Here is a 26,042-nt window from a genome sequence, read left to right on the forward strand (position 1 = left end):
TACACTTGCCCTCATGTGCCAAATCCACACGAGTCCTTTTTGCCCCAAAGGAGTTGCACAGGAAACCAGTTGGGATCATGAGGAGCGAAGAAACAAGACATGTTCTTTTTATTATCTATTTATGGTGCGATCGGCACAGTTATACACAACCCGTTTCTACGCTGTTTGTGCCCAAGAATGTGCGTACTGCTTCGTTCCCAATTGGTGCGTATCTTTTCCCTTCCTGCTAAAATCCAGTAACTGTTCATGCCACAAATAACATTTGGGGGTTGTGTGGTTGGCATCCTGGTTTTGTTGCAAGGGTTGCCCTCCTGAAGGCAATAAAAGCAGCAACACGGGGGAAGCATCACGGAACAATGAAGCAGAATTATACATGGACGGTGGTGTAAATCTACCACTATCGTGATATTATTGCACCAATGACATGTTTAAGAACAACGCTGCAAGAGCACACTTCTCTAGAAGAGCCCTGAGACTTCAAAAGCAGTTCTTGCTTCAAGCAGGTTTGTAAAGAGATATGCAATTACAAAGCCTGCCTTTGCCAGCATGCTCATTTGGGCATTGCAAATGCTTCACCCCTCTACGCTTTATTATAATGAAAACTAAAAATAAGTTACTCTTGTGGAAAACGCCCTTTGCCCAGAGGGCTAATCGAGATGTGAGTCAGGAGATCCATTTTCAGAAGGTGCTGGGGTTTTGCATGTTTTTTAAATGTTTTTTTTCAAAGCTGTAGTAGCAGCCAGGGATACCGACTGTTTTATTATATAACAAAAGTGCCTCTCACTAAATGTAAATGAACTGTGAAAAGTACTAGGTGGACCTTCCCCTCTATCTTTGTTTTGTAACACAGAAAAACTAATAAAAAACAGCACATTAGGAATTTTAATGCCTCCTTCCCAGCTCGGCTATCCCAACACAATTCCCTCCCACAAGGTTGCAATTAATTTTTTTTTAAAACCTCCAATGAAATCTTTAATTAAAATCATTTTTTCAAAAAAAGAAACATTCAAGAAAGCCTGATGACAGATCTCAAAGATCACAGGTAGTATGACACTTGGCACAGCGAGGGAAAAGTTCTACAGGACTGGGAGCCATAATGAAATAAGGGCTGGTTAGCAAGGTGACTTTTAAAAGCTACAAAACAAAAACCAATTGGGACTTCCGTAATTGTTTCAAATGTAGTTTTTATTAGCTTTCTGTCATCATTCCTGCATTCAGATATCCAGATACACCTAGCAGTTTTGTTCTAACTGGAAACTGTCTTGGCTAGATCTTTGGATTTCAGACCAAGCCCGTCATTAATCCAGTAAGAGAAACACAGAAGGAATATCTGGAGCCAACAGTAGTACTAAACAGCCGCTATAATGGAACACTGTGTTTGCTCTCTAGGAACAAGTTAGAGATATGGTTAAGAGTTTGCACCCAGACTTTGTAGCTTTTTTTGCAAGTAAGAAAGGGCCATATATATCTCTATTTATGCTCTGAAGGTTGTGGTTGGATCTTCTCAACGGCTTCAAGGACAGAATCAAGGCTCACTTTGTCTCCAAATTCCTTCTCACGATGCTCCAGGAGAATGCCCTAAAATAAAAGGGAAAATGTGGGTCAGGTACGCACTTCCTTTGTACAAAACTATGTTTGAGACTCTTAAACTTCAGCAACTCCTCTAAGCTCCCTATTTCTGTGCACGTGAAGTAGCGCTGGATTTAGGCAGCACAGGCGCTTCCTCCACACGGGTGCAAAATTGAGAAAATCCCTAATTGAGTAGATCCACTTCTGGAACAGGACCAGGGTGGTGGTGGTGGTGGTGTCCTGCCCCACTTCCCCAATAAATCCTGGCGACGCCCATGCCTCATTTACCACATCCCTTACTTACTTAATCCTGCCATGTCCTTAAAAAAAAGAAAGCAATACCACACCTGATCCCCCCGGTTAGGATTTCAGTATTCTGCATTTCGTTACCTTTGTAAGACTAACTTTTTTGCTCCCTGGCCTTTTGGGAATGGAGTCAGCTGCCAGAATCAAGGCCTGGGCTTTCAGCAAGATGAATACCTCTTTGCATCTTTCCCAGATCATGAAAACAAAAAAGTGGGGCCTCTGGGAAGGATGCTGAATGTTCAATGGAGCCATAGTTCTCCCTCAATGCAGGAGACCAGACAAGAGAGAGCAGTGGTCTTTAAGACCCTTCTGGAGGTTGAAAACTGCAGAACATGGAACTACAGGATGGATGGAAACAGCTTTGCACTCGCTCATTTACACACACACACACACACACACACACACACAGACACACAGATACCTGCTCCCCAGGACCAATAACGAAAACTCCTCCCAGGACAAAGCCTTCTCCTTCCAAGTTCCCAGTGTAGCCATGCTTCCAAGCGTTGAAGAAATGCCTCCAGACGCTGCAGCGAAACATGCCCAAAAAGGTCATCTTTCTTTTCTTAGGCCCATAGAAACGTCTCTATAGAAAGGGATTAGAAACACTTGAGTCAAAACAGAGAGAGTGTGTTCTTCCTAGAGAAACACAACGCTTCCTGATCCGGAGCAAAACAAAAGGTAAACAAGGTTCAGACTACCACCGATAGGATTTTGTGTACATTCTCATTCTGCAGGAGTGCAGGGAAAGTAGGCTGCTTGCATGCTATATACATTTAAAGCACATTGTTCCCTACAAAGAAACCTGGGAGCTGTAGTTTAAGGGTGCTGGAGATTGTACCTCTGAGGGGTAAACTACAGTTCCCAGCATTCTTTGGGGGCAAGGTACTTTATATGTATGGTGTGTGCATAGCCACAGAGCGTGGTAAAAAGGTAAAGGTAAAGTGCCTGGCATGCTCTGGTCCATGGGGTCACGAAGTGTCGGTCACGAAGGACCCCTGACAGTTAAGTCCAGTCATGAACGTCTCTGGGGTTGCAGCGCTCATCTCGCTTTACTGGCAGAGGGAGCCGACGTTTGTCTGCAGACAGTTTTTCTGGGTCATGTGGCCAGCATGACTAAGCCGCTTCTGGCGAAACTAGAGCAGCGCACGGAAACGCTGTTTACCTTCCCGCCGGAGCAGTACTTATTTATCTACTTGCACTTTGACGTGCTTTCAAACTGCTAGGTTGGCAGGAGCAGGGACCGAGCAACGGGAGCTCACGCTGTCGTGGGGATTCGAACTGCCAACCTTCCGACCAGCAAGCCCAAGGCTCAGTGGTTTACACCACAGAGCCACCTGTGTCCCTACAGAGCGTGGTACTGGGTGCAAAAACTAAGCTTCTTCAGAATCTTGGCTTTCACGCCAAAATAAGCTTCTAGCCCTTTAGCTACAAATATATGCTTGAAATGCTTTAGCTGAGATTCCTGCGTTGCAGAGGGTTGGACTAGATGACCCTTGTGCCCCTTCCAAATCTATGATTCTTTGAAAGTACTTAGGTGATGGCTGCTGCAATTTCAGGGGCTGGAAGAGTCATTGTGTAAGGTCTCTAATGGCTGTGGGGAGCAGGACTGACCCAAGACATTTTGGTGCCTGAGGCAAGCCACAAAATGGCGCCTCCCCACCACCATGGGAGAATGGGTGAGCGGAGATCTACATCAGGAACAAGATGGGAATAAAGCTGTACATCAGGGACAAGGGTGAGAGGAGACCAGCAGCGCCTCCTACTGGCCAAGAGGCCATTGTAGAGACAGCATTGGGGTGTGGCTGCTGAGGAAGTGGCAAATCCAGCCTCCGAGGAGCTGCCACTGCAAAAGCAACAGGCAATGCATTCCTTGGAGGCAGGATCAGCTCCCTCTGTGGATCCTGCTGCACCTCGTCTCATGGGTCGGCCAGACCTGGGGCGAGGGCATTGAATGATTTAGGTAAGTTGCTGAAACCAGGTTCTCTTGGTTGACATAGAATTTGGATTTCCTAGCTGCGGAATTGTAATGTTTTTAGCACCCCCTCCTGAGTCAAGAGTTGCTCCCCCCTCTACCTTTTCATTCATTTCTTTCTTGCCTGCCTCCCCCCTTCGCCCCTCATCTGCATACCGATCCATACGCTGTTTGCAGCGCAGCCTCACCGTTAAAAAAGGATCTGCTTTTATTCTGCCCCGAACATTTTCAAAACAGCTTACTCCCCCCTTGGTTTACCATTAGTAAACATAGTGAAATGACATCACAGTATCTGTTCTTACGGGTGAACCACACACAACTGATTTGTTACCAACTTTATTTTTATTTTTGGCACCTGCTAAAACATGGGGTGCCTAATAAGACACACAGCCCAATTATGTGGGAAATAAATAAATATCCTAATCTTTCCATTTATCTATGCATGCTAATGGGGAAATCATGCAAAGACAGGCCAGTGCTTCAGAGCTAACCTGTTTTCTGCCTATGTCTATTTATGATATATAAATAGAAAAGCAAAAGCCAATTAGCCTCTTAAGTAGCAGCTTTGCTAAGATAATCTTCATGTCACCGACTTCCCTCCAGACCCCCTAGTTGCAACAGAAGAGGCATAGCCACATCTCTTTTCACAGTGGCTCTGCTGGAGGGATCTGTGTGCTCTGAAATTTTAGTAAGTGGGATCATGGCCCAACATGAGCAGCTTTCATTTCTGAAGGTGGTCAAAAACTTATGTGGGAGTGTATTCTCACTGTGTGCCCCTGCAAAGAAGACAGCAAGAGAGGCATGCCTTTGTAGGTCATTGGGGAGCCATTACCCAAGCTATGGGCATTTTTTTTAAAAAAACCCAAATCACTATGCAATGCAAATGGTATTCAGAATGCAAATGTGCATTACAAAAAGTCTTGTGTTTCACATTTGCAAATGATCACACCTTCAGCCAAGCAGCACAGGAGGGGCTCAATGGTAAATTGTGGAGTTTTCCCACACATATCTTTGAGCCACCTGTGAACCTTTTGCCAGTAAAGGACCGTACAGTGGTATCTCAGGTTAAGTACTTAATTCGTTCCGGAGGTCCGTTCTTAACCTGAAACTGTGCTTAACCTGAAGAACCACTTTAGCTAATGGGGCCTCCTGCTGCTGCTGCACCACCGGAGCACGATTACTGTTCACATCCTGAAGCAAAGTTCTTAACCCGAGGTAATATTTCTGGGTTAGCAGAGTCTGTAACCTGAAGCGTATGTAACCTAAAGCATATGTAACCCGAGGTACCACTGTATAAGCTTTTTGGCCAGTGCAAACTTCAATGACTGCTTCACAAACCAGTTTAAGCAAGAATAGCCTTAAGCCTCGCACCTGAAAACACATTCAGACAGAGTGGCTCAAAACTTCTAACATAATCTATGAGACAGATGAACAACCCAAGTACAAGTCACCAATTGGATCTACCTGTGCATCCAGAAATATCTCCCCCTTGAAATACGGCTGAAATTGCTCCACCTCGGTCCCAATGTTCTCCTTCACAACAGCATACAGGGGAACGCCCAGCTGGTCAAGCCGGGGCTTCAGAGAGGACAGCTGAGCAGCTTCCTTACGAACGAGAGAAGAGATAAGTTATGTGGCTGCAGCCTACAACCATCCCTATATAGCGACAACCCTCATACTGCTCTTATCAAACATGCCCTGAAATGAAGCCTGTGGGAATGTATGTTAAGATGGCATCACATTGGGAGGGGATTTTAGAAGTGCTAATGCTCTGTGGCCTATCTAAGAAATAGGCAGAGCCTGCTGCATGGTGGCGTTGCAACTGTGGACCTCCTAGCGGAACGCCACTGGATTCTTTCTTTTCCATCTTTAGACAGCTAGAACACTTTCAACTGTGCTCTGCTACCGCTTTTCACATTTTAATTCCATCATTTGTTGCAGATTTTAGGACTGTCGCCTTCTTTCAATTTCTTGTGGTTTTGCGGTTTAGCTGGCTGGACACAGTCCGGGTAGGCAACCTAAAAATATTTAAAATAAGTAACAGTGCAATCCTAACCATGTACTGGTGAATTCAAAGGGGCTTCTTCCTAGGGTTAGGATTGCAGGATTAATTAAAAGAACATTTTAATTAATACCTTGTTTTAAATTGTTGTCTCTCTCTGTGTATATGCTTTATTATTGTAATCATCTTATTATTGTAATAATCTAATTAACATAACTGGGAGGAAAATCAGGCTTTCCTTGTGTAAATCTAAAGCCAAGCAAGACGCAAAGGTCAAAACACATGTTGTAACCTAAGGAAACCTAAGCTCAAAATTAATGGTAAGTTTAGCCGCTGAAGGATCTCTCCACCGCATCTCCACACTGCCAGGCGTCCAACACAGAACAATAGGAGGAAGGTAGACATAGGAAGAGGACTTGAGTATGAAAAAGAAAATGCAAACAGGACTGGACCTGTAATATTCCTACTGCAGCTCATCCGAATGGAAGATCTGGAAAAGGAGATTGACAAAAAAAAAAACCCCAAGAAGCAAATATGATAACTCAGTTGGTACAGCATGAGACTCTTAATCTCCGGGTTGTGAGTTCAAGCCCCACTTGGGCACGAGATTCCTGCATTGCAGGGGGTTGGACTAGATGTCCCTCGTGGTCCCTATGATTCTGTGAAACTCTTTAACGTAGTACCCAAAAATTGGCAACATGGAAAATATACTAGACCCTTATCTCTGTATCCGTGCAGCCCACAAGCGTCTTGAAATAGCAAGGTTAAACCCCATCATTTGCTCTTTGGAAAGAAACCACAAGGAAAACACGCTACCTCTCTGCACAAGAATCACCCAGGCCGCCGCACAGCCATGATGACGGCACCATGCTTCCTCCACAGTTCCTCTGCTTTGAATGCTCTTGGCTCTGCTGAGGGACAAACAATAGCACATGTCATTATGGTCCTTGTTGCCTCTTGTTCACTTCGGCAGCCGTGTGAGATGGACTATCTTCTCAGCTTTGTTCGATATTATTTATGGGGCTTTTGGAGACCACTTGAATTTCAAGTGTTTCACTGAATGATATAATCGAAGCCACCATGCCACAGGCTCACAAACTGTGCGTGGCAAGTACAGCCTCACTGAGTTGGGCTGGGGCCTTTCAGTGAACACATTTTCTTTCAGAAACAGGGGAGCAAGTGGGATCTGTAACCAAGTGTTGCAGAGTGAAGCGCTTCTGTTCAAGATTCCAAATATTCTATCCCACACTCCTGACACTCATTTCCGCAAGACAGTCAGCATTCTGTGTGCACTGATCGTATTCAGCCCTCCCTGGGTTGTTTCTGCAGTTCCCAGAGGGCTTCCCGCTCAAAAAAAAATATTTTTTGTACTTCTGCAAACAAGCCCATTGATTATGTCCCACTTGTGCACATGTGGTGCCATTTTAATCATATAAACCAGTGGTTTCGAACCAGTGTGCCGTGGCACCCTGGGGTGCCTTGAATGATGGTCAGGGGTGCTGCAGGCAACACTGGCTTCTGTCCCTCTTTCCTTCCCTCCCTCCTCTGATGCCCTCTCAGTTCTGTTTCCCAAAGGCTAGCACAGCTATTTATTGCAGCAGCCCTGGCTATAAGCTCCATAGGGAAATGTTGTCCAGGGGTGGCAGCAGCTGCTGCCCAGAGGATTCCCAAGGAGAGGGGAGAGGAGAGGGGGCTGAGGGAACACTCCACAAGGGAGGGTGTTTGAAAATGGGTGAGAGGTTGCCAGCTCTGCAAGCACGGGGTGACACAACTGGGCTCCTGAGCCTTACAGGAGTGCCACAGAAAGAATGTAGTTGGTTAAGGGAGCCATAGACTCAGAAAGGTTGAAAACCTCTGATATAAGCAGTTCAGTGCCTGCTCGAAACAAAGGGAATTGTGTTAAACTCTATGCCACAGATGAGAAAGCTGCAGATCAGATTCCACAAAGACAAAAATACCGCTCATGGGTCTTTTTCCCATGCCTGGAAATCCAGGTTCCTTCCCGCAACAGGCTTTCCAAAGTATAACCGACTGCTTTTTCAGAACGTTGGGTTCTTAGCCCACAGAGGACCCTACCACACATAAGCCTTACCTCCTCCCAGAGTCTTCAGATCTGCCGACCCGAGAAAATCCAAGGAAGCCTTTTCCGCTTTAGTCAGAAACAAATCTGTATTGGCAAGGATTATCCCTGTCACAGCAGCCCCAATGGCTCCGAGGCCAATGGTCCACATCGCCATAGAGAAAAAGCCCAGGTCAAGCTCCGAACACATGTCTGAAAAACAAAACAAACAAACAAAAGAAGAAAAAGGTATCCATTACTCCACTAGCTGACAAGGTTTCAAGGCAAAACAATCCTACAAAACCAATTTCACCTAGAGACCCGATGGGATTCTTTTGTTTACAAGGTACTGGCTTGATGTTCAAAGAGTTCCCAACTTGGACCATTATGAATTCTCCATGAAACCATCACTGAGAGATACAGAATTGCGAGACACAGAATTGAACGGCACGTCGGTAGGAGAAGGTTGCGGGGGGCGGTCTGGTTTGTCCATCGATAAGCCAAGAACCCCCAAGTGTAAATTGCAAACTGTTTTTTCTACCGAAACAGGGGAGTCAGCAAGCAATCTTGCTTTTCAGTAGGCAGTGGTTGCCACTTTCAAAGAGTAAAATTCCAATCCTTACGGGCTCCAAGGATACTTCAAAGGGTGTGGGCAATGTCCGCTGGAATCTCGGAAGGGAGGCAGAAGAAGATATCCACTAATTGACGGCGTGCCTTACATAGCTCATGCTCGCCACTGTCTGTGATAAGCTAGCTTTTGCAACCTGTCATGCTATAGGCCCTTAATTTGGACTGCCTGGACACCAACTTAAGTGCCCCCCCTTTTTAAAAAACCAAATATAAGGGCATACATTCACCCCTGCATTCTGGATTTTTAGATTCCATACCATTTAAGTGGATCTCCTTTAGCTATATAACTCCTTGTGAGGGATGTGCTCTAAAAGGGAGCAGATAGATACATTCCCTTTTCCAGGGTTTTTGCAGGGTTTCTCCAAAGAAGAGGGATTCTCAAGGGACTCAGAGGGAGCAGTTGGGGGAAATGGAAGATTCTCAGTTATAGAATCAGAGACTTGGAAGGGACCTTGAGGATCATCTAGTCCAACACACAGCTGTCCCATATGGGAATCAAACCTGCAACCCTGGCATTATAAGCACCACTCTCTAACCAACTAAGCTATCTATTTCCCCGGCAACATTTTATTTTCTTATTTAAAATATTTCTGGGTTACTTTGCTCATGGCACAATCAAAGGCACATTTAAAACAAAAAACAAAAAAACCGCACAGGATCTACAGGCTTTTTCTTTGTTCTACAAAAAATTATATACCACTTGATTGTAACAAAACCTCTAAAGCAGTTTACAAGACTTTTTTAAAATTACCAATCAAAACAGTTTTTAAAAGCAAATACTGTAGTGAAAACTTTTCAAAAACAAGTAAAAGCAGAGGTAATCTAAAAAGAGATTAAAATATGTCAACATCTATATATCTGGGATAGGCTTGCCTAAACAAAAATGTTTTATTTGCTTAGTTCACACAAGCGCATTGCATCATGGAAGAGCGAACCATGTGCATAATAAAAAGGCTAGCTGCACACTGATCTTTCCTCAGTCACAGTGATATCATTAGTGCCATCTTGGGAAAACATTTGTGCAATAAATACTGATTCATTACTCACACATTGCATACAACCAGGAATGTGCCAATCTACGTTCCCTCTAACCTAGAACACAGTTTCAAAGAGACAGAACTGAGTCAGAATCTCCCCCACATCCGACCTTGGAGGCTGCGGAGATCTTATTTGTACAATATTCCAAACAAGCCATCGCAGCATATGGCAAAAGGCATGTTTTGAAGCAGGGATTCTACTTGGACTTAGCCACTGTGAACTCCGAATCTGTTAGCTCTGCCGGCATATGGCTGGAGATGCTACGATTTTGGTTAAAAAATGAAAAGGGGCAAGGTGGTAGGGCTCATTCATAAGTCGGAATGGCAGATGGAAAGGAGAGACCACTGCCATATATTTTTAAGGGGACATTTGATATACGATATAAGCAAATCCATTCCCATCATATAGGACTGCAGCACTCTGGAACAGAACAAGAGCGATGGGATGTGCCAATTCTAGTGTTTTAATTTGTGTGGCATGGACCTGAAGTCCCCCAAGGAAAGAACTGTAAGGAAAGCAAAAAAATAAAAAAATAAAATACCAAGTTGACCACATTGGTTCCCAGGGCGATCAAACAATATTTATTTTATTTCATAAAATGTACACACCACTTGATTGTAAAGGGGGGGACGGACCCTCGAAGCAGTTTAGGTTTAGAAAGAAGATAAAACAATAAAATTATCACTAAAAAAATTATCACTGTTATTTAAAACATTCAGAAGGTTAGAACCACAATGGAATAGACTAAAGCAAATTAAAACTCATACAATAACACAGTGATTGGGACATTGGTGGACATCAAGGCAGGTCAAGATGTGAAACATGGGTCAGCAACTGACAACCTCTGAATCAAAACAGGCCATTTAAGACTTTCCAGTTGGCCCCTTACTAACCGAACCAGAGATGGAGATAGAAGAAAAAGTGGTACTTTGCTGGCAAGACACCTGTGGGTGGGATGATGGTGGTAGAGAAGAGGTTTGTCCCACGGCCCACCATTTCCCTCTGTACCTGTACCTCTGCCCCACCAGGATGGTAGAGAGAAAAAAAAAGGAGAGCAGATAATGGGGTTTCTGTGGGGTTCAACATATTTAAAGAGCATTGTCTTGGATTATACAAATCGCTGTTCAATCCCAGAGTTTTCTCTGAAGACTTTAATCCTAGCAACCAGAACAGATATTCCCAACAGCATTTCAAGTTAACCGGTTGTTTTTTGTTTTCTTCCCTAAAAAAATAAATAAATCATAGTAATCTATTCATCCCACATCAGTGAGTATCAGCGGTGGCGATGGGGTGAGAGGGTAGGAGACCAATACCCAGATGTCGTATATCTGCGTATTTACTACTGTTCTGACAGTAGTATTGATTCTAACTTAACTGCTATTATTAAACACCACCAGCCAATGCTGTGGACAAAGGAGGAGGATTTAAGTGGCTTAACCGCTGTAAAATCTGTAGCTCGGATTGGTACTTGGAAAACATTTTGCAATGTAGGATTTAAGAGCTTGTGCCTGGAGCCAGTTCCTGGAAACCTGTTAAAAGGATGTTGGGAAGCAGAGCTGAGACAGACCTCAGCCAGGTGGCTATGAAGAAAAACCCCTAGCCAAGGAGTAGATGGCAGTGCCCTCCTGCTGTTGTGGAGTACAACTCCTGCAAATCCCAACCAGCATGACCAATGGTTAGGGACAGTGTTCGAAACTCCCACTGTTCTGGGCGCATTTTGCGGCAGGGAATTTCATTAGAACGAGCAGTTTCTGAGCTCAGGGCACAGTGCTGCGCCTAAGATTTCAGATTGAAACTGCAGAGTGGGAGGAAAGGAGGGTCTTTTTCTGCCTCCCCGCTTCTAGCTGCTCTCTGAAGACTGGAGAAGAGACCCTGTTAAGAATATTAGGGGGGCGGGCAGGGAAAGGACCAGACCATGTGAAAAATGAACATAGTATTTTAGCTGCGGTTCATTCATTTTCAGCTTTGTATTCTTCTTATAAAAAAGGGGGCCTAGACATTCCGTTGTTGCGCCCATAACCTAGGTTTAAGTTGCCATTTAGCTCCTAGCTTTCCTATCTCAGTTTCTAACACTGGTTAGGGATGATGGGAGTTGTAGTCCAACAACAACTATGTCCGCTGATGCAGAGTTTAGTCAGAGCAGTCAGTTGAATAAACCGTCTGACCCTGTATAATATGGCAGCCACACAGTAAATCTGTGATTGGGTGCCACACAAATACTGAAAATAAGATAGCATTATTATTGTTTAAAAATCTGTCTTTCCCATCATGTTCCCAAATTTTAGTGCAATTGCATTCACATTTGCTTCAACTGGAGTCTACTTTTAAACTTGTCCCACTTTTAAGGGCCAAACTAGACAAGATGGCGGAAGTCCTGTAATTGCATCTCCCACTTTAAAACTTTTAAAAAGCAAATGCAACCATGGAAATGCCCTGATTCAGAGTCCGCTTGAATATGTTGCCTTGGGGTATGGGGATTAAGCCTTCCCAATGCCATTTCTCTTATCCAACCCTCGCCCCTCAAGCTTGTGGGGCATAGCATGCAGGTAGTCATAGAACTTCAAACATGAAAATAGGGTTAGGGACCTCCAGATCTGAACTGCTACATCAACATAAAGCAGCTTTTGTGTTCGCCCTATTCCCTTTCTTTTAATCCATTTTAGCTGTTTCACAATTGTATTTTTACACTGTTGTAACTCACCTCAGGGTGAAAGATGGATAAGAAATCACAGAATTGTAGCTTTGGAAGGCTCATCTACTCTAACCCCCTGAATTGAACCCACAACCCTCAGGTTAAAAGTCTCACGCTCTCCTAATTGATTTTATTTCTTTTTAAAAACTTCTCATGAATAAGGTATGAGTGAAGTAAACAAAAGGGCACGAGCAGCTCGAACAACCACACAAATACCACACAACCATAAACCTATAATCCAAGTGCCCTCAGGACGCTGCTAAACTACGACTCCCAGCACCACTGGCCCCTGCAATATATACAATCATATTGTGTTTTTTATCATGTTGGTGCCATTTGGGCTCCTCATACCACAGATACACAATTTTTCATCTTGCCTGGCCACCACATTCATTATAGCGTGACTGAAACCAATGCCCTACTAAGCCTGGAACAAAACATATATAATATCTGCACCCACAACAAGTGGATGTGAGAGTTTTGAAACACAACAGAACCATCTACTCCTCCTTGCAGAGAATGCACAAAGCATGAAGCAATGCAGATCTGAATGCAGATATTATATCTGTTTGGACTCTGAAAATGTGCAAGGGTTAAGAAATGAACGCACTTACCAGTGCCCGCAACAGTTAGTAAGCCGGCAGGTACGCACAGACTTGACACCCGGGCGAAAGGAAGCCAAGAGCCATCTAGGCTGGCAGAAGGGCAGATATGATGTGAAAAGGCTCCTGCGGGCAAGATGCTTTTGACTCACCCTCCTCAGTAGTGTGGGCAGGACTAGGCGCGCTGCCAGCCTGAGAAACCTTGGCGTCAGCCTGAGCACATCACTCCAGAAGCCATTACACAAGACAGATCATGTCGAAATCTAGGGCTGGCTCATGACAAAGTATTGTGCCAGGGATACGATTCCTTGCAAGTTGTTTGGAAGAAGTGGTCTCGATCGTGTGATCCTGGTGTGGCAAAGAAAAATGCCACACAAATTACAATAAGCCCACAGAAATTACTTGGCAGTGGAAACCACTACTAGCCCGGCCTGACCGCATGCAGTTCTTTTAGATGTTTGTGGCTTGAAAGGAGAATTAAGAAGGCGCTTTCGCGGAGCTTCTCTGCCTCACTGCCCAGAACTGATTCTTAGGCAACCTAAGAACAAACCTTATTTACTGATTTGCAGGTTTTGTTCGGCAAATTGGGGCAAGTGAGCTCAAGCCGGCTAAAGGTGCAGGGTCATCCCAAGCCTTGTGAAAAATTTAAGTACAAAATCTAACACAGTCATATTAATAAGATCCATGAAACGGATCCAAGTCAGGGCTTATCCAGGCCTCTGTTTGGCCTGCCCTTTCCCCCAAGAAAACCCAATCTTTAGCTCTGAATTGGAACAAACGGCAATTGGATTTTCCAGAGGGAAGCGGTGGGGCAAAACTGCTTGAACCCGTGCTTAGAAAGCATGGGACATGCGGAAAATGACTCAGCTTTCTAGGCCCAGGACAAGCAGAAGTGTAGATGAGCCCAGAGTATTGAGATCATAGAATTGTAGAGTTGGAAGGGACCACAAGGGTCATCTAGTCCAACCCCCTGTAATGCAGGGATCTTTTACCCAACATGGGGCACGAACCCATGACCCTGAGATTAAGAATCTTGCTCTACCAACTGAGACAACTCCCAGGAACCAGTCAGCCAACAGATCCTTAAATATCAGTTGAATTACCTAAAAATTAATATATGGACACTTTGAGAGGGAAGAGAAGTGAATTTCCCTCGGAAAGGTACCTCAGTCATTACAGCCGGTGCCAAAAAGTCCCTTTTCTCCTCTCCCACACCAGTTACCAGTGTATTGTACAAACAGTTCACAGATACGTCATAAGAGAACTTGTGCCTGTTGCAGGAAATGCTGGCAGAAGTTGGCAACTCTTATTGCTGAATTTCAGCAAGGTACTTCTTATTTTGCTCATCGTAATGCCCATCTGTCAAGGTGCTTCCCAGCCGAAGGAATGCATACAGCAGATAGTTAAGTATTTATTGTCAAAAAAATAACACTCACGGTTTGCTTCTACAGCTCTGGGTAGCTACGCGCAGCAATCTAGCGGCTAAGCAGCTATTCCCATCTCTGCGCTTTATGGAGCAGTTGCAGCAACAAGGGACCACTCCCCCTCCACCAGTTGATGCACCTTCCCCCAGTAGCCAGAGACTATGCCTATGTGTGGAAACTGCCTCTGCCCCTCTCTTTTCAATCCCTTCTTGGTTTTGGAGACAGTTGTGCAGGAGAGGTTTGGTAAGCACCTGACCCTTCACTTGCCTGACCTGCCTCTTAGTCCCCTTCTTCCAACCCACCCTCCAGCTCTGAATCTTCCCCTGCTTCTTCTTCTTTCTTTTTTTTAAAAAACAAACTTTATTCAAAACATCAAAGTAATACATTAAAATGCATTAAAAGACGGAGCTTGTAAAATATGTACAGGATAGCAAGGAAGGAGTTGGGATGCTAATCTGGAAAAGGATTTCTTTCATGTCTATTTTTGGTATTTTTCAAGCAGCATTTGCAAACATCTTACACCATAGGATGGAGTAAGACTCCTGGGCAGCTTGTTTGGTTGCTACTTTAATGCTACAGGTTCTCATCGTAAATCTTTGCCCTGAAACCAATTCTCCTTGGCAGTCTGGCTCTTTTGTTCCGAAACCTGACTTAAAGAGAAAATCTGAGAGTCCGCAGCACTTCCATCAACATTCTGCATTTGTACAGGATTTGTAGCTGAATAATTCCCCGTTGCAGACCAGGGAGTGTAACTGCTTGATGCCATGAAGAAGTTCCCAGCTGATGGTGGAGGCTGCCTCACCATCTCCGCACCGTAATATGGAACTGGGCAGTTGCTCGCCTGAGAAGTCTCATAAAGCCCAGTTCCACAAAAAGCAGCTTGCTGGTAATAAGCAGGGTTCAATTCCAGGGAGCTCTGCTGTTGCGGGGCATAGAGATGCTCTCCTGGTTGCGTGTTGTTGAGAGGTGGATCTTCCCCTGCTTCTGATTCTTGCCTCTTGGCTGATGGAGGTCCCTACCACTGCTCCCCTCTCCCGAGTCAGACTCCAGCCAACCTTTCCCCTCGGTGCACACACATCAGAGACCTATCAGTCCCTGACACAATTGTGGTGAGGGGTAAAGAGCTATGCCATAGCACTCAGTGCGTATCCGCAGAGCACTAAAAAGCCTTATGAAGCTACTTGCTTCCCTGTTTTCAAATACTTCACACAACTCCCACCATCACGGACCCACTGGCCGTACGGGCTGGACCTGATAGGAGCAACAGTGCAGTCCACACTTTTCCCGTCCCTGCCTGCTCATCGGGTATTCTGCCAAAACAGTATTTCTGAAATACTGAGATCAACCTTGTGCAACGACACCCACTGAAGAGATACCAGGTCAGTATCGCCACCTTGGAAATGTTTACGCTGGCTGACAAAAGCATTTTGTCCATATCTGATCGATCACTATCTCAAATCAGCTTGCTTACTGAGCACACTTCCTTCTACCTTCTCTCCTGTGAGCTGAGAGTTCTGAAATATATTGTGGGATAGCCCTCTTAAGAGCCACACTCGATGGGAGAGTCTCTCCCCTCCTACCCTGGCGCCCATTTAAAAACAAAACAAAACAATGCAGACTTGGAAGATTAATCAGAAGAAGAGCAGAGGTGGGCTGCTTACCCTTCCCTCCCACCTTTCATAAGCTGTGTTTCTCCCTGTGTGGGGAAATGCAGGCTATCCAAATCTTTTCCTTCAAGGGAAACAGCTATGGGGAGTGATTTTTAGCAGGAAGCTGCCTACCTTATAGTGTCAGACCGCTGACCTATCTTATTAAGTATTGTTATGAATCTGCAAGTGAAAGACACCCTGGACTCAAGTAGTGTTAGAATTTAACTAAGGTTGGGATGCAAGATCCCATGTGTATTAAAGAATCCTCTGTAATCAGCATGTGTGAGGTGTTAACGAACCTAGGTATCCTAAATTGTATCTCAGACACTCCCTTTAATCCTAGGCAGGCAGGTGTAAAAAGCTATTTCCTCAGAGGTAATAATACCCTGGGTGTGGATCGGAGCATCAAAAAACAATGTGTAAAAATGCAGATGAGTGGGGCTCCTCTTTCTGTGTTACAAAAGACCAAGGCTTAGATTAGCATGGGTAGAAAAAGAGGGGTTTTACCATTTCTGGGGAAAGGCAAGCTGCAAAACAAGGATGATGCTACGTTTGGAAGAACCTGGTGCCGCTGCCGCTACTGCTGCTACTACTACTACCACCATTACCAACAACAACAACAATAGTATTTATACCCTTCCCCATCTAGACACACACACACACACACACACACACACACACACAGACACACACAGTGGTACCTTGGTTCTCGAACGTAGTCCATTCCAGAAGTCCGTTCGACTTCCGAAACATTCAAAACCCAAGGCACGGTTTTCCAATTGGGGCAGACGCCCCGGAAACAATAGCCGACAGTTGCATCGGATGCTCGGCTTCCAAAAAACGTTCGAAAACCGGAACACTTACTTCCTGATTTTTGGTGTTTGGGAGCCGAAATGTTCAAGTACCAAAGCATTTGAGAACCAAGATTCCTCCCTCTCTCTCTCTCTCTCTGTGTATGCATACACACACATAGATATGAGCATCACTTCCCAAGTTTATAAATATATATATAAAAAACACACAACTTGAGCTACACAAACACACACACACAATCTATCATAAAGATGCCCCGGTCTCCACTGTGTCCCATTCCCAAAAGGAAACACAGAACCTGGGTGAGTGCATGAGTCTAGCGCACTACTTGGTGGAGATTGGGGTGGCATAGTATTACCTACTATGTTGACCAGCAGTAGTTCTCTAAGATTTCAGGCAGAAATCGAACCTGGGACCTTCTGCACTCAAAGCAGATGTTCTACCACCGAGCGACAACCCTTCCCTTTAAGGAGAGAGAGAGAGAGAGAGAGAAAGTATAGCGGGGGGGGCGGACGTTAAGTAGCCCCTCCCTGTCATCACTCCCAGCTGGGAAAAACTAGCCTTCTCCTTAAGCTATTTCCCCATGAAATGCTCGGATCCAGCAAATGCTGCCCCACACAACATATCTGAATGTGTAGTCCAGCTCTCCACTGTGGGATGTGGCAAGTGATCGTGACAGGTTTCGCTGAGATAAAGAACAGAGGCAAAAATAGAACGCTCTCTCCTCAGCTGCAACTTGCTTTCCTCGTTCGAAGTTCCTGCAGTGTCTGTGTCTCCAGAAAATGTGATCCGGCAAGAAAAAGCCATAGCAAGTTTAACCTGTCTAAGCAAGGTCCTTAAATTTCAAGCATGAACACAGCATTTAAAGCAACAGCTTTAGCTGTGGCATAGGGGCGGGAATTTTATCGGGCACATCTTTTTAACACTGTCGCACAACACAAACTTTCCTGCTGAAGTTCTCCGTTCTAAACAATTACCAGAACCCTGTTGCCTCTGGCAGTGTTTATGTCAGCACATGGGGGGGGGGGGGATATGTGCATGGGCACAGGCACAGAAGAATATAGGCAAACCCACCCCACAATTCTGAAATCTATACAGTGGTTACATGGTGAAGGAATTCAGGAAACGGCCAATGGCCCATCTTAGTCCAGTATCCTGTTCTTGCAGTAGCCAACCAGATACCTGTGGGAACTTCCAATGCCCACATTTTCTAGGTGTGCAATGCTGATCTAGAGTTGATTAATGGTAGTTTCAACTGAGCTGAAGGCCAGGGATATTGCAGTAATTATGCAATCCCTTTATAGTGCATGACAATGTGGTCACCACTCATTTGCATGCATTAAATACCTAGGTTTCTGTTTCTGTACTCAACTCAGATAGCATCTGTTTGCTTAATAAAAACAACTGTGTCTCAGTTTTAGGGATGTTTGGACTGCCATCACAAGTGAGGAGGGCCTATCTTAAAAGCCCTATCGGACGCGGGTGGTGCTGTGGTCTAAACCACTGAGCCTAGGGCTTGCTGATCAGAAGGTCGACGGTTCAAATCCCCACGACGGGGTCAGTTGCTCGGTCCCAGCTCCTGCCAACTTAGCAGTTCGAAAGCATGTCAAAGTGCAAGTAGATAAATAGGCATCGCTCCAGCGGGAAGGTAAATGGTGTTTCCGTGCACTGCTCTGCTTTCGCCAGAAGCGGCTTAGTCATGCTGGCCACATGACCCAGAAGCTGTACGCTGGCTCCCTCGGCCAGTAAAGTGAGATGAGCACCACAACCCCAGAGTCGGCCACGACTGGACCTAATGGTCAGGGGTCCCTTTACCTTTACATGGCTAGAGATGTAAAATGTCCATAAATTTGGAAGCTAGGGGTGGGGTGACTTCCCCTCCCCCAGGGTTTCCAGGAGAGGAAAATAAAAATATATGCAATACTTTCTTATCAAACCTAAACTTATTTCACTGTTTTTACAACATATAAGGCATCATTATTAACATACAGAATGGTACTATGTTGCATTTTTATGAAATTTGACAGAGCAATTCCATGCATGTTTTACTCACAAGCAAGACGTACTTGGTTTAGTGGACTTTGCTCCCAGATAAATGCATGCAGTTTCAAATGTATTCATGCCTTAGTTCTGTTCAAGCAAAATTGTGAATATACCCAGTGCTAGAGAAAGATCCTCAAACTACTGCACTCCATGCTACCAAAGGGCATGCTATCTTGTTTCTTCCTGTTTCTCAGATGGCAAAATGTAAGAGTTGAAAAGGAAAGCACCATCAACCAGAGGAAGGCAGAAGCAGCAATTCACAAGCATGCTTCTCTCACGACAATGATAGAACCCCAGATGCAGAAATGCATCTTACATTTGGGTGTCCACACTATTCATAAGTCCTATAGAGTTTTATATGAAAGACAATCTGCATACTACACAATCTGGGTGTGTAAAACCCTGTACTAAAAAGGATTTAACTCATTCTAACAAAGCAAGTATTTCATAGGCGATCCCCCTTCTCCCGTTTCCCCCAAAGTTTCCAAACAAAACATGGGATGGAAGAAGGGGGGGTAGATCTGGTTTCTCTCCCCACCACCAGGCACAAGTCAGCAAGATGATGTCAGAAGAGGCCAAAACCTTTTGACAAAGGTATTCATTAAACACTCCTAAGTGTAATAGCCATAGGATAAGAGGAGTAGTCTTGTGGATCAGGAAATGGTTAAGAAACAGGAAGGGAAGACTAGGAATTAATGCCTCATTCTCCCATTAGAGGTGTGCAGAAAATGGAGTCCTTTGAGGATCAGTATTTGGACTTTTTAACTTGTGTATGAGTTACTTAGTTTTAGGGATGAACAGTGGGGTAGCCAAGTTTGCTGAGGATGTTATATTGTTGAAATATACTCAGAGTCGAGAGTGGATTTCATGCTCTTTATCCAGCTCATAGTGGTGAGGAGGAATGAAAGTTCCCCCAAAGTATCTGCTTTATGTACATTATTTACACAATGGGCTGCACGTGATTGGCTAATTCCGGAATTCTCCAGTAGGCCAATCAGGTTGTGGATTCATTTCCATCTGGAGCTGGATTGGGTGGCTCCTGCAGACCAATCATACTGCTGCATTGTTCTAGGACCAATCGGACTGCTGCATTTTGGATCCTATTCAACTCAGTACATAACAATTGTTAAAACAAAAAGGGTTTCCAAGAGCTCCAAAACGTTCTGTCCAATCTGGGTGAGTGGGCAGTAAAAATGGCAGATGGAATTCAATGTAAACAAGTGTAAAGCGATGCACATCAAGGCAGGGGGAAAATCACAATGGGCCCCTCAGTATCACCCACACTCTTTTGCTAAACCGCTCCCCAAGGTTGCTGGAAGAGTGTGATGTGATAATCTCTGAACTCCTTGGGAGACAAACTGCTTTCACAGATTGCTCTCTTGGAGCTTATGGTAGCCCCAACCAGTCACTAACCAGATCTGTACCTCTTTTGCTTCCACAGTGGTACAGTGGTGGGGTGTATGGGATGTTAGAGAAGGGGGTATTACCTCTGGTGAGGGACACGTCACACTCCTTCTGCAGTAGTTTGTCTACCTTGGTCCACATCCTACATCCAATTCTCACCTGTGGCCCCTAGAAGCTGTCTGCATGCAGCAGTGGCCACACCCTGGGAACGGCTTCGACTGGCTGGCAAAATGAGGGGAGGGTGGTCGGTGGGTCTCAAACCCTCAGGGAGTTAGGGACTTCCTCTGCATGCAGAGACAGCCTCTGGCGGATTGAATGGATGAGACCATTTCTGCACATGCTGTGGAGGGAAGTGAGGGGCAGATGGGACTCGTCCACCTGGGAAGGTAGCCTATCTAGGAGAAGGAAAACTCTGATCCTAAACCTCCACACCCTTGCGGGACACCTTTGGGAGAAGAAAAGGCTAAGGAGTAAACCCTACATCAGGCATGTCCAAAGTCCATTTCGGGGGCCCGCCGGTTGGTTTAATCCAGCCCCTGTGGCAGTTTATTTCCTGGGGTAAAATCCTAAAAAACAAACAAACCCTCAACAACTTCAATCCTAAAAGAAGCTCAACAACTTCAATCCAAAAAAAAAAAGGTCAACAACTTTGGCCGGCCCTTCACTTCATCAAATCTGGCCCTCTTTGAAAAACGTTTGGACACCCCTTCCCTACATAAATCTGGAGTGAAGTCCCTAAGACAGTTGGATACCACTTTGTACGCCTCCTTCTGTCAACTCCTGCAACCAAGCTGGTGCCAAACGTATTCCTCTGCTTTCCTTTGGACCACATCTGTGAGGCCAAGAGGGGGGTCTTGTCATCTGGGCAGCCTAGGAACTCCATACATGCTGCCTAGGCTTGCGCCCAGGGAGGTCGATTCCATGTTCCTAATGAAGCGGTTTGACTTAACTCCCGGAGGCGCACTCTTTTGACTCTTCAGACAAGACAGATGCCAACAAGGGTAGAGGGGTGGGTGTTCCCAGACCATTCACTGCACCCAACAGATGTGGATTACTCAGGAAGAGAGAATGCAGATGTAAGCTCTTTCACTCCTTTTGCCTTTGATCAGCCTTGCCCAGAACAATTAAGCAGCTCTTTTAATCATTAATATCTCATTTCTCTTGGATGAGTCAGTCCCGATCGCTATACATTCAAAGGCATATGCCACTCCATTCAGCTCAGAGTCTGTTGCCCCCACACTCCCTGCAGCAACGTCTATGAACTGCAAAGCCAGGAGCAGATCTGGCAAACCCCTGACGATCAAAGGGCAAATCCAAAGGCACTTTTGTGCACACTCACCATTTGGCAGCAAAACAATCCACTTCGGGAGCCCCACCAATGCAGTGGCATTTAAATGTTATATTTATAGCTTATAAAGTGAAGCCCTGCCTGGTTTGCAAATCAACCTGGAGCTATAAGGAGGGGCAGAACATACAGAAGGCCTCAGGTCTCTCATTAGAGGAAGCAAGGCAGCTGGATTGGGAAAGACTTTACCTGGGGTCTTGAAGAGCAGATGCCAGGCAGCATCACTGAATACAGTGGACGCTCGGGTTGTGAATGTGATCCGTGTGGGAGGCACGTTTGCAACCCGCAGCGCCGCGTCTGCGCACGCGTGGGTCGCGATTCGGTGCTTCTGCGCAAAGCACGATTTAGCGCTTCTGCGCATGCGCAAGCACCGAAACCCGGAAGTAACCCGTTCCGGTACTTCCAGGTTTGGTGCGGTGCGCAACCCGAAAATGCGCAACCTGAAGTGTCTGTAACCCGAGGTATGGCTGTATATGAATCTGTAATGTGACTCAGTATAAGGGGGGGGGGGCGATATTTGATCTGACCTGTGGCTTGGATGCTCATCTCCTCTGCCTCACAAACCATGGACCATGTTTAACAGGTGAGCAGGGCCATGGGAGAGACCTCTAGTGCTTAATAATAATAATAATAATAATAATAATAAATACCATCCTTCATCCAAAGATCACGGGGCAGTTTGCAGCATAACGCTACCAAATGAAAGCACAAAATACCTATCATAATAAGAACAAAACCAAAAACCAATAACCCCCTCCCACAAACCTCACTAGTGAAGTACTGTGGACCTCATTTTTCAAAAACCAAGCCATGGACCCCCTACTTTTGAAAATTTGCCATGTTAAATCAAGATGGCAGACTGAAACTTTCAAAACTGCAGTTGTGGGATGTTCCCCCCACACATTTGACTTCCTGAGCAAAGCCCAGCACTTACTGCGGGCATATATTATGATAATAATATAATAATTTATTATTCGTACGCCACCCATCTGGCTGGGTTTCCCCAACCATTCTGGGCGGCTTCCAACAAAGATTAAAAATACATTAAAATGTCACACATTAAAAACTTCCCTAAACATATATATATGCCCTCAATCCTGTGGATTTTGTTCTGAGGAAAAATATTACACAAATAGCAAACCAGTTTCCAGAAGCTTTCAGCTATGCTGGCAGGTCTTAATCCCAGGTAAATGGAAGGAGCCCAAATATGCTGTTCTTGATGTACAAGATACGAAGTTAATACTCACTTTAAAGTGAGGATTATTTCAAAACAAAGCACAAGTGTTTGATTAATGTAAAGGGTTATTTCTAAATACGCCATCTGTTACGCAATGGGTTTGCACGGCCTCCCCACAGGATTCAGGTCACAAAAGATTTACTCGATTCCCAGCTCTGTTCTCCTTACGTTCAAAGCAAAATACATACCAACTCAAGCGAACGTGTGTTTAAAACTAGGGAGGCAAGAGTAAATCAACACAGCTATCTAATCATTTCAGCTGCAATATCTGCCTTTTAAATAGGGCTGCCAACCTTTCGATCCACCACTGTAACAGTTTTAATACTGCCTTAATGTGCAGGCATCAGTGTGCTAATGTTTATCTTTGAAGTGGGGGGAAGACACCTGACAATTTATGTACATCAAACTGCTTTGAAAGACAGGAGAGTAAGCCAGGCTAGGTATTTTCTGGTCAGCTGGCAACCTTCTTAAAATAGGCTGCTTCTTTATTGAACCTCACAAATCAAAGGTTGAAATGGTGCCTGAAATCCAAGCCACAAGTCCGATAAAATGGAATATTTGGATAAACTCTACTTAACTCCTCATAAGGAACATATTTATTTACATTCATTGAGGAATATTCAAATGACAAATAAAACTGCAAAACAAACAAACAAACAAAAAACCCTAAACTATTTATACATTCTAGGCTATCCAGTGCAGAAATTACCTATAACACTAACCAACGCCTCCTCAGACTTCACAGACAGTAATAATCTTTCAGAATATGTTTTTTTAAAAAATATATCTGAAAGCCATGACATTCATTTTCTCAAGAGTCAATACCACTGCAAGATTTCACCTAAACATTTGGAGAAGCTTCTTTAGGTTCAGAAGTGGAACAGAGTTCATCAGGGTGCTTTGCTGGAGATCTTTAAGTGATGGCTGGATGGTCATGTTTTAGGGGAAGCTTTTAGTTGCAAGATTCCCAGACTGGCAAGGATCAGAGGGTCTATCTGCCCCCTTCCAGCTCTATAAAGTCTGTTGATTCTAGTACAACTTCCTAGAGCCAATATGGTAAATACTGCTCCTCTTACTTTGCAGTTAGAAATACAGAATCGCAAAGTTGGGAGGCACCCAATGGTCATCTAGTCCAACCCCCTGCAATGCAGGAATTTCAACACAGAGTCCCCCGTCCAATTTGAAACCATACTGAACCCCGCTTAGCTTTGCAAATATGCTAGCAGCTTTACTGCTGCACCATAAGCAAAGTGTCATTTTTTTAGGACCCTACCTTTTCATTTTTATGGTTGTAAGTTGCTTTTAATATAGTGCTTTACTACTGTAAGCCGCTCTGGGTTAAGGATGAAGGATCATCAATCATTTGATAATAATTTCTGCAGAACTTCCAAATTGGGGCACTTAACAAGATTATATCTAACTAGATTAACATATAATTACACTGCAACGAGATGGGGGGGCGGAGGCAATTATAAATGATTTAAAAAGAGAGAGAAAAGTTGTGCCTTTAAAAGAGGCGATCCTTTCTTGGTAAATTTCCTGCATCCTCTCCCCTACTCTGGAGCACTCCCAGCGGCTTCATTCAGCCAGATGGGAGAAAACCCTCCACCGACAAGCCACTCGGCTTCCAGGCAGCCCTGGCTAGGCTTTTCCAAGGGACACCGCAGAGTGGATCCCGCCCGCCCCCCGACATGGAGTATTATTTCTTCTCTGGCTGCGCTTTTTCCAGCGACAACCAAGCGTAGATTTCCCCCTTTCTTTTGGCTTCAGGGAATATTGTTCTTATTCCCGCCCTGCCTGCGTTTTTTTTCAAGGGTCAACCGAGAGTGGATTTCCCTCTTTTTATTTTTTTGGCTGCTGGGAATATTGTTATTATTCCCTGCCTGTCTGCGGTTTTTTTTTCAAGGGACAACCGAGCGTGGATTTCCCTTGATCTGCAGCAGGGAATATTGCTGTTTTATTCCCTCCCACGGCCGGGCTAGTACAAGGACCGAGGGATACTCACACCACAGCAGCTCCTGCAGAGAGATGCTCCTGCGGGCTCAGCGACTCCCCTGCTGCAACTGCTGCCGCTGATCAGGCGCCTCCCCCGCTACCTGCAAGCGACGCCAAGGTCTTTGCTTTGTTGCAACCTTCGAGCCTGGGAGCGAGCGGGGGGGGGGGGCGCCTCAACGCGCTCCCAGGCTGACTAATCAATCCCCCGCACGCTGATTGATGGCAGGGGAAAGAGGCGAGCTGGCTGCAGGCTTCCCCGCTCTGCTTATGCTGCGCCTAAGGCGAGAATGTGCCATTATCAGCTGCTGCTGGCCAGGCCATGGGCGCCTGTGAGGTTGCGGACTCTCCTTCCTAGGTTTAGCTGGTTTAGCTGAGATTCTGTGTCCAGGGCGGCTGTCTACCATCTCCATCTAGTACGCAGGCTGATGTCGCAGGAACCCCCCCCCCAATCATTCAGTTTGTACAAACTTGACACACACACTACATACGCTACGCTTCTGTTATGTTGTTGTTGTTTAGTTGTTTAGTCGTGTACGACCCCATGGACCAGAGCACGCCAGGCACTCCTGTCTTCCACTGCCTCCCGCAGTTTGGGCAAACTCATGCTGGTAGCTTCGAGAACACTATCCAACCATCTCGTCCTCTGTCATCCCCTTCTCCTTGTGCCCTCCATCTTTCCCAACATCAGGGTCTTTTCCAGGGAGTCTTCTCTTCTCATGAGGTGGCCAAAGTATTGGAGCCTCAGCTTCACAATCTGTCCTTCCAGTGAGCACTCAGGGCTGATTTCCTTAAGAATGGAGAGGTTTGATCTTCTTGCAGTCCATGGGACTCTTAAGAGTCTCCTCCAGCATCATAATTCAAAAGCATACATTCTTCGGCGATCAGCCTTCTTTATGGTCCAGCTCTCACTTCCATACATCACTACTGGGAAAACCATAGCTTTTACTATACGGACCTTTACTATACGCTTCTGTTATAAATTCATAGAAAATCAACCATACGTCGGATCTGCACCGTTCCACTTTTATTTTACTCCATGAAGGAAGGACTACAAAATGGGGAAGGTTTGATACAAGGCAGCCGTAATCCCTTGAGCATACCAGCATATACACAGGAGTCCTGCCCAGTTGCTATACCAACCCTGATGGTCCTAGACAGAAGACCATCAAGGTCACAAAGAACTTGCATATAGGAGTGGATTCAGCACGGACTGGAACAAAGGACAATGATCAGCTCTTCCCTCTGGGGGCAGGAAACTG

General features: G+C 45.2%; 1 protein-coding gene across 6 annotated transcripts; it reads right to left on the reverse strand.

Annotated features, from left to right (window-relative positions):
- Window positions 1-1,167: 1,167 nt before the first annotated feature.
- PRXL2A (peroxiredoxin like 2A) lies at window positions 1,168-24,905 on the reverse strand. Of its 6 annotated transcripts, none has more exons than XM_081005109.1 (6): window positions 24,796-24,905; window positions 7,945-8,124; window positions 6,669-6,763; window positions 5,315-5,455; window positions 2,297-2,461; window positions 1,168-1,578 (listed from the first exon to the last, which is right to left on the reverse strand). In XM_081005109.1, the coding sequence occupies exons 2-6, from the start codon at window positions 8,120-8,122 to the stop codon at window positions 1,471-1,473; spliced, it is 687 nt and encodes a 228-aa protein (XP_080861235.1). In that variant the 5' UTR covers window positions 8,123-8,124; window positions 24,796-24,905; the 3' UTR covers window positions 1,168-1,470. The 6 variants fall into 6 exon arrangements, with proteins under 6 accessions (XP_080861235.1, XP_080861232.1, XP_080861234.1 ...); XM_081005106.1 differs by lacking the exon at window positions 24,796-24,905 and adding an exon at window positions 22,202-22,226; XM_081005108.1 differs by lacking the exon at window positions 24,796-24,905 and adding an exon at window positions 12,886-13,030.
- Window positions 24,906-26,042: the final 1,137 nt, after the last annotated feature.

This window comes from Podarcis pityusensis, assembly GCF_964106645.2.
Source record: "Podarcis pityusensis genome assembly, chromosome: 5".
Classification (NCBI taxonomy): Eukaryota; Metazoa; Chordata; class Lepidosauria; order Squamata; family Lacertidae; genus Podarcis; species Podarcis pityusensis.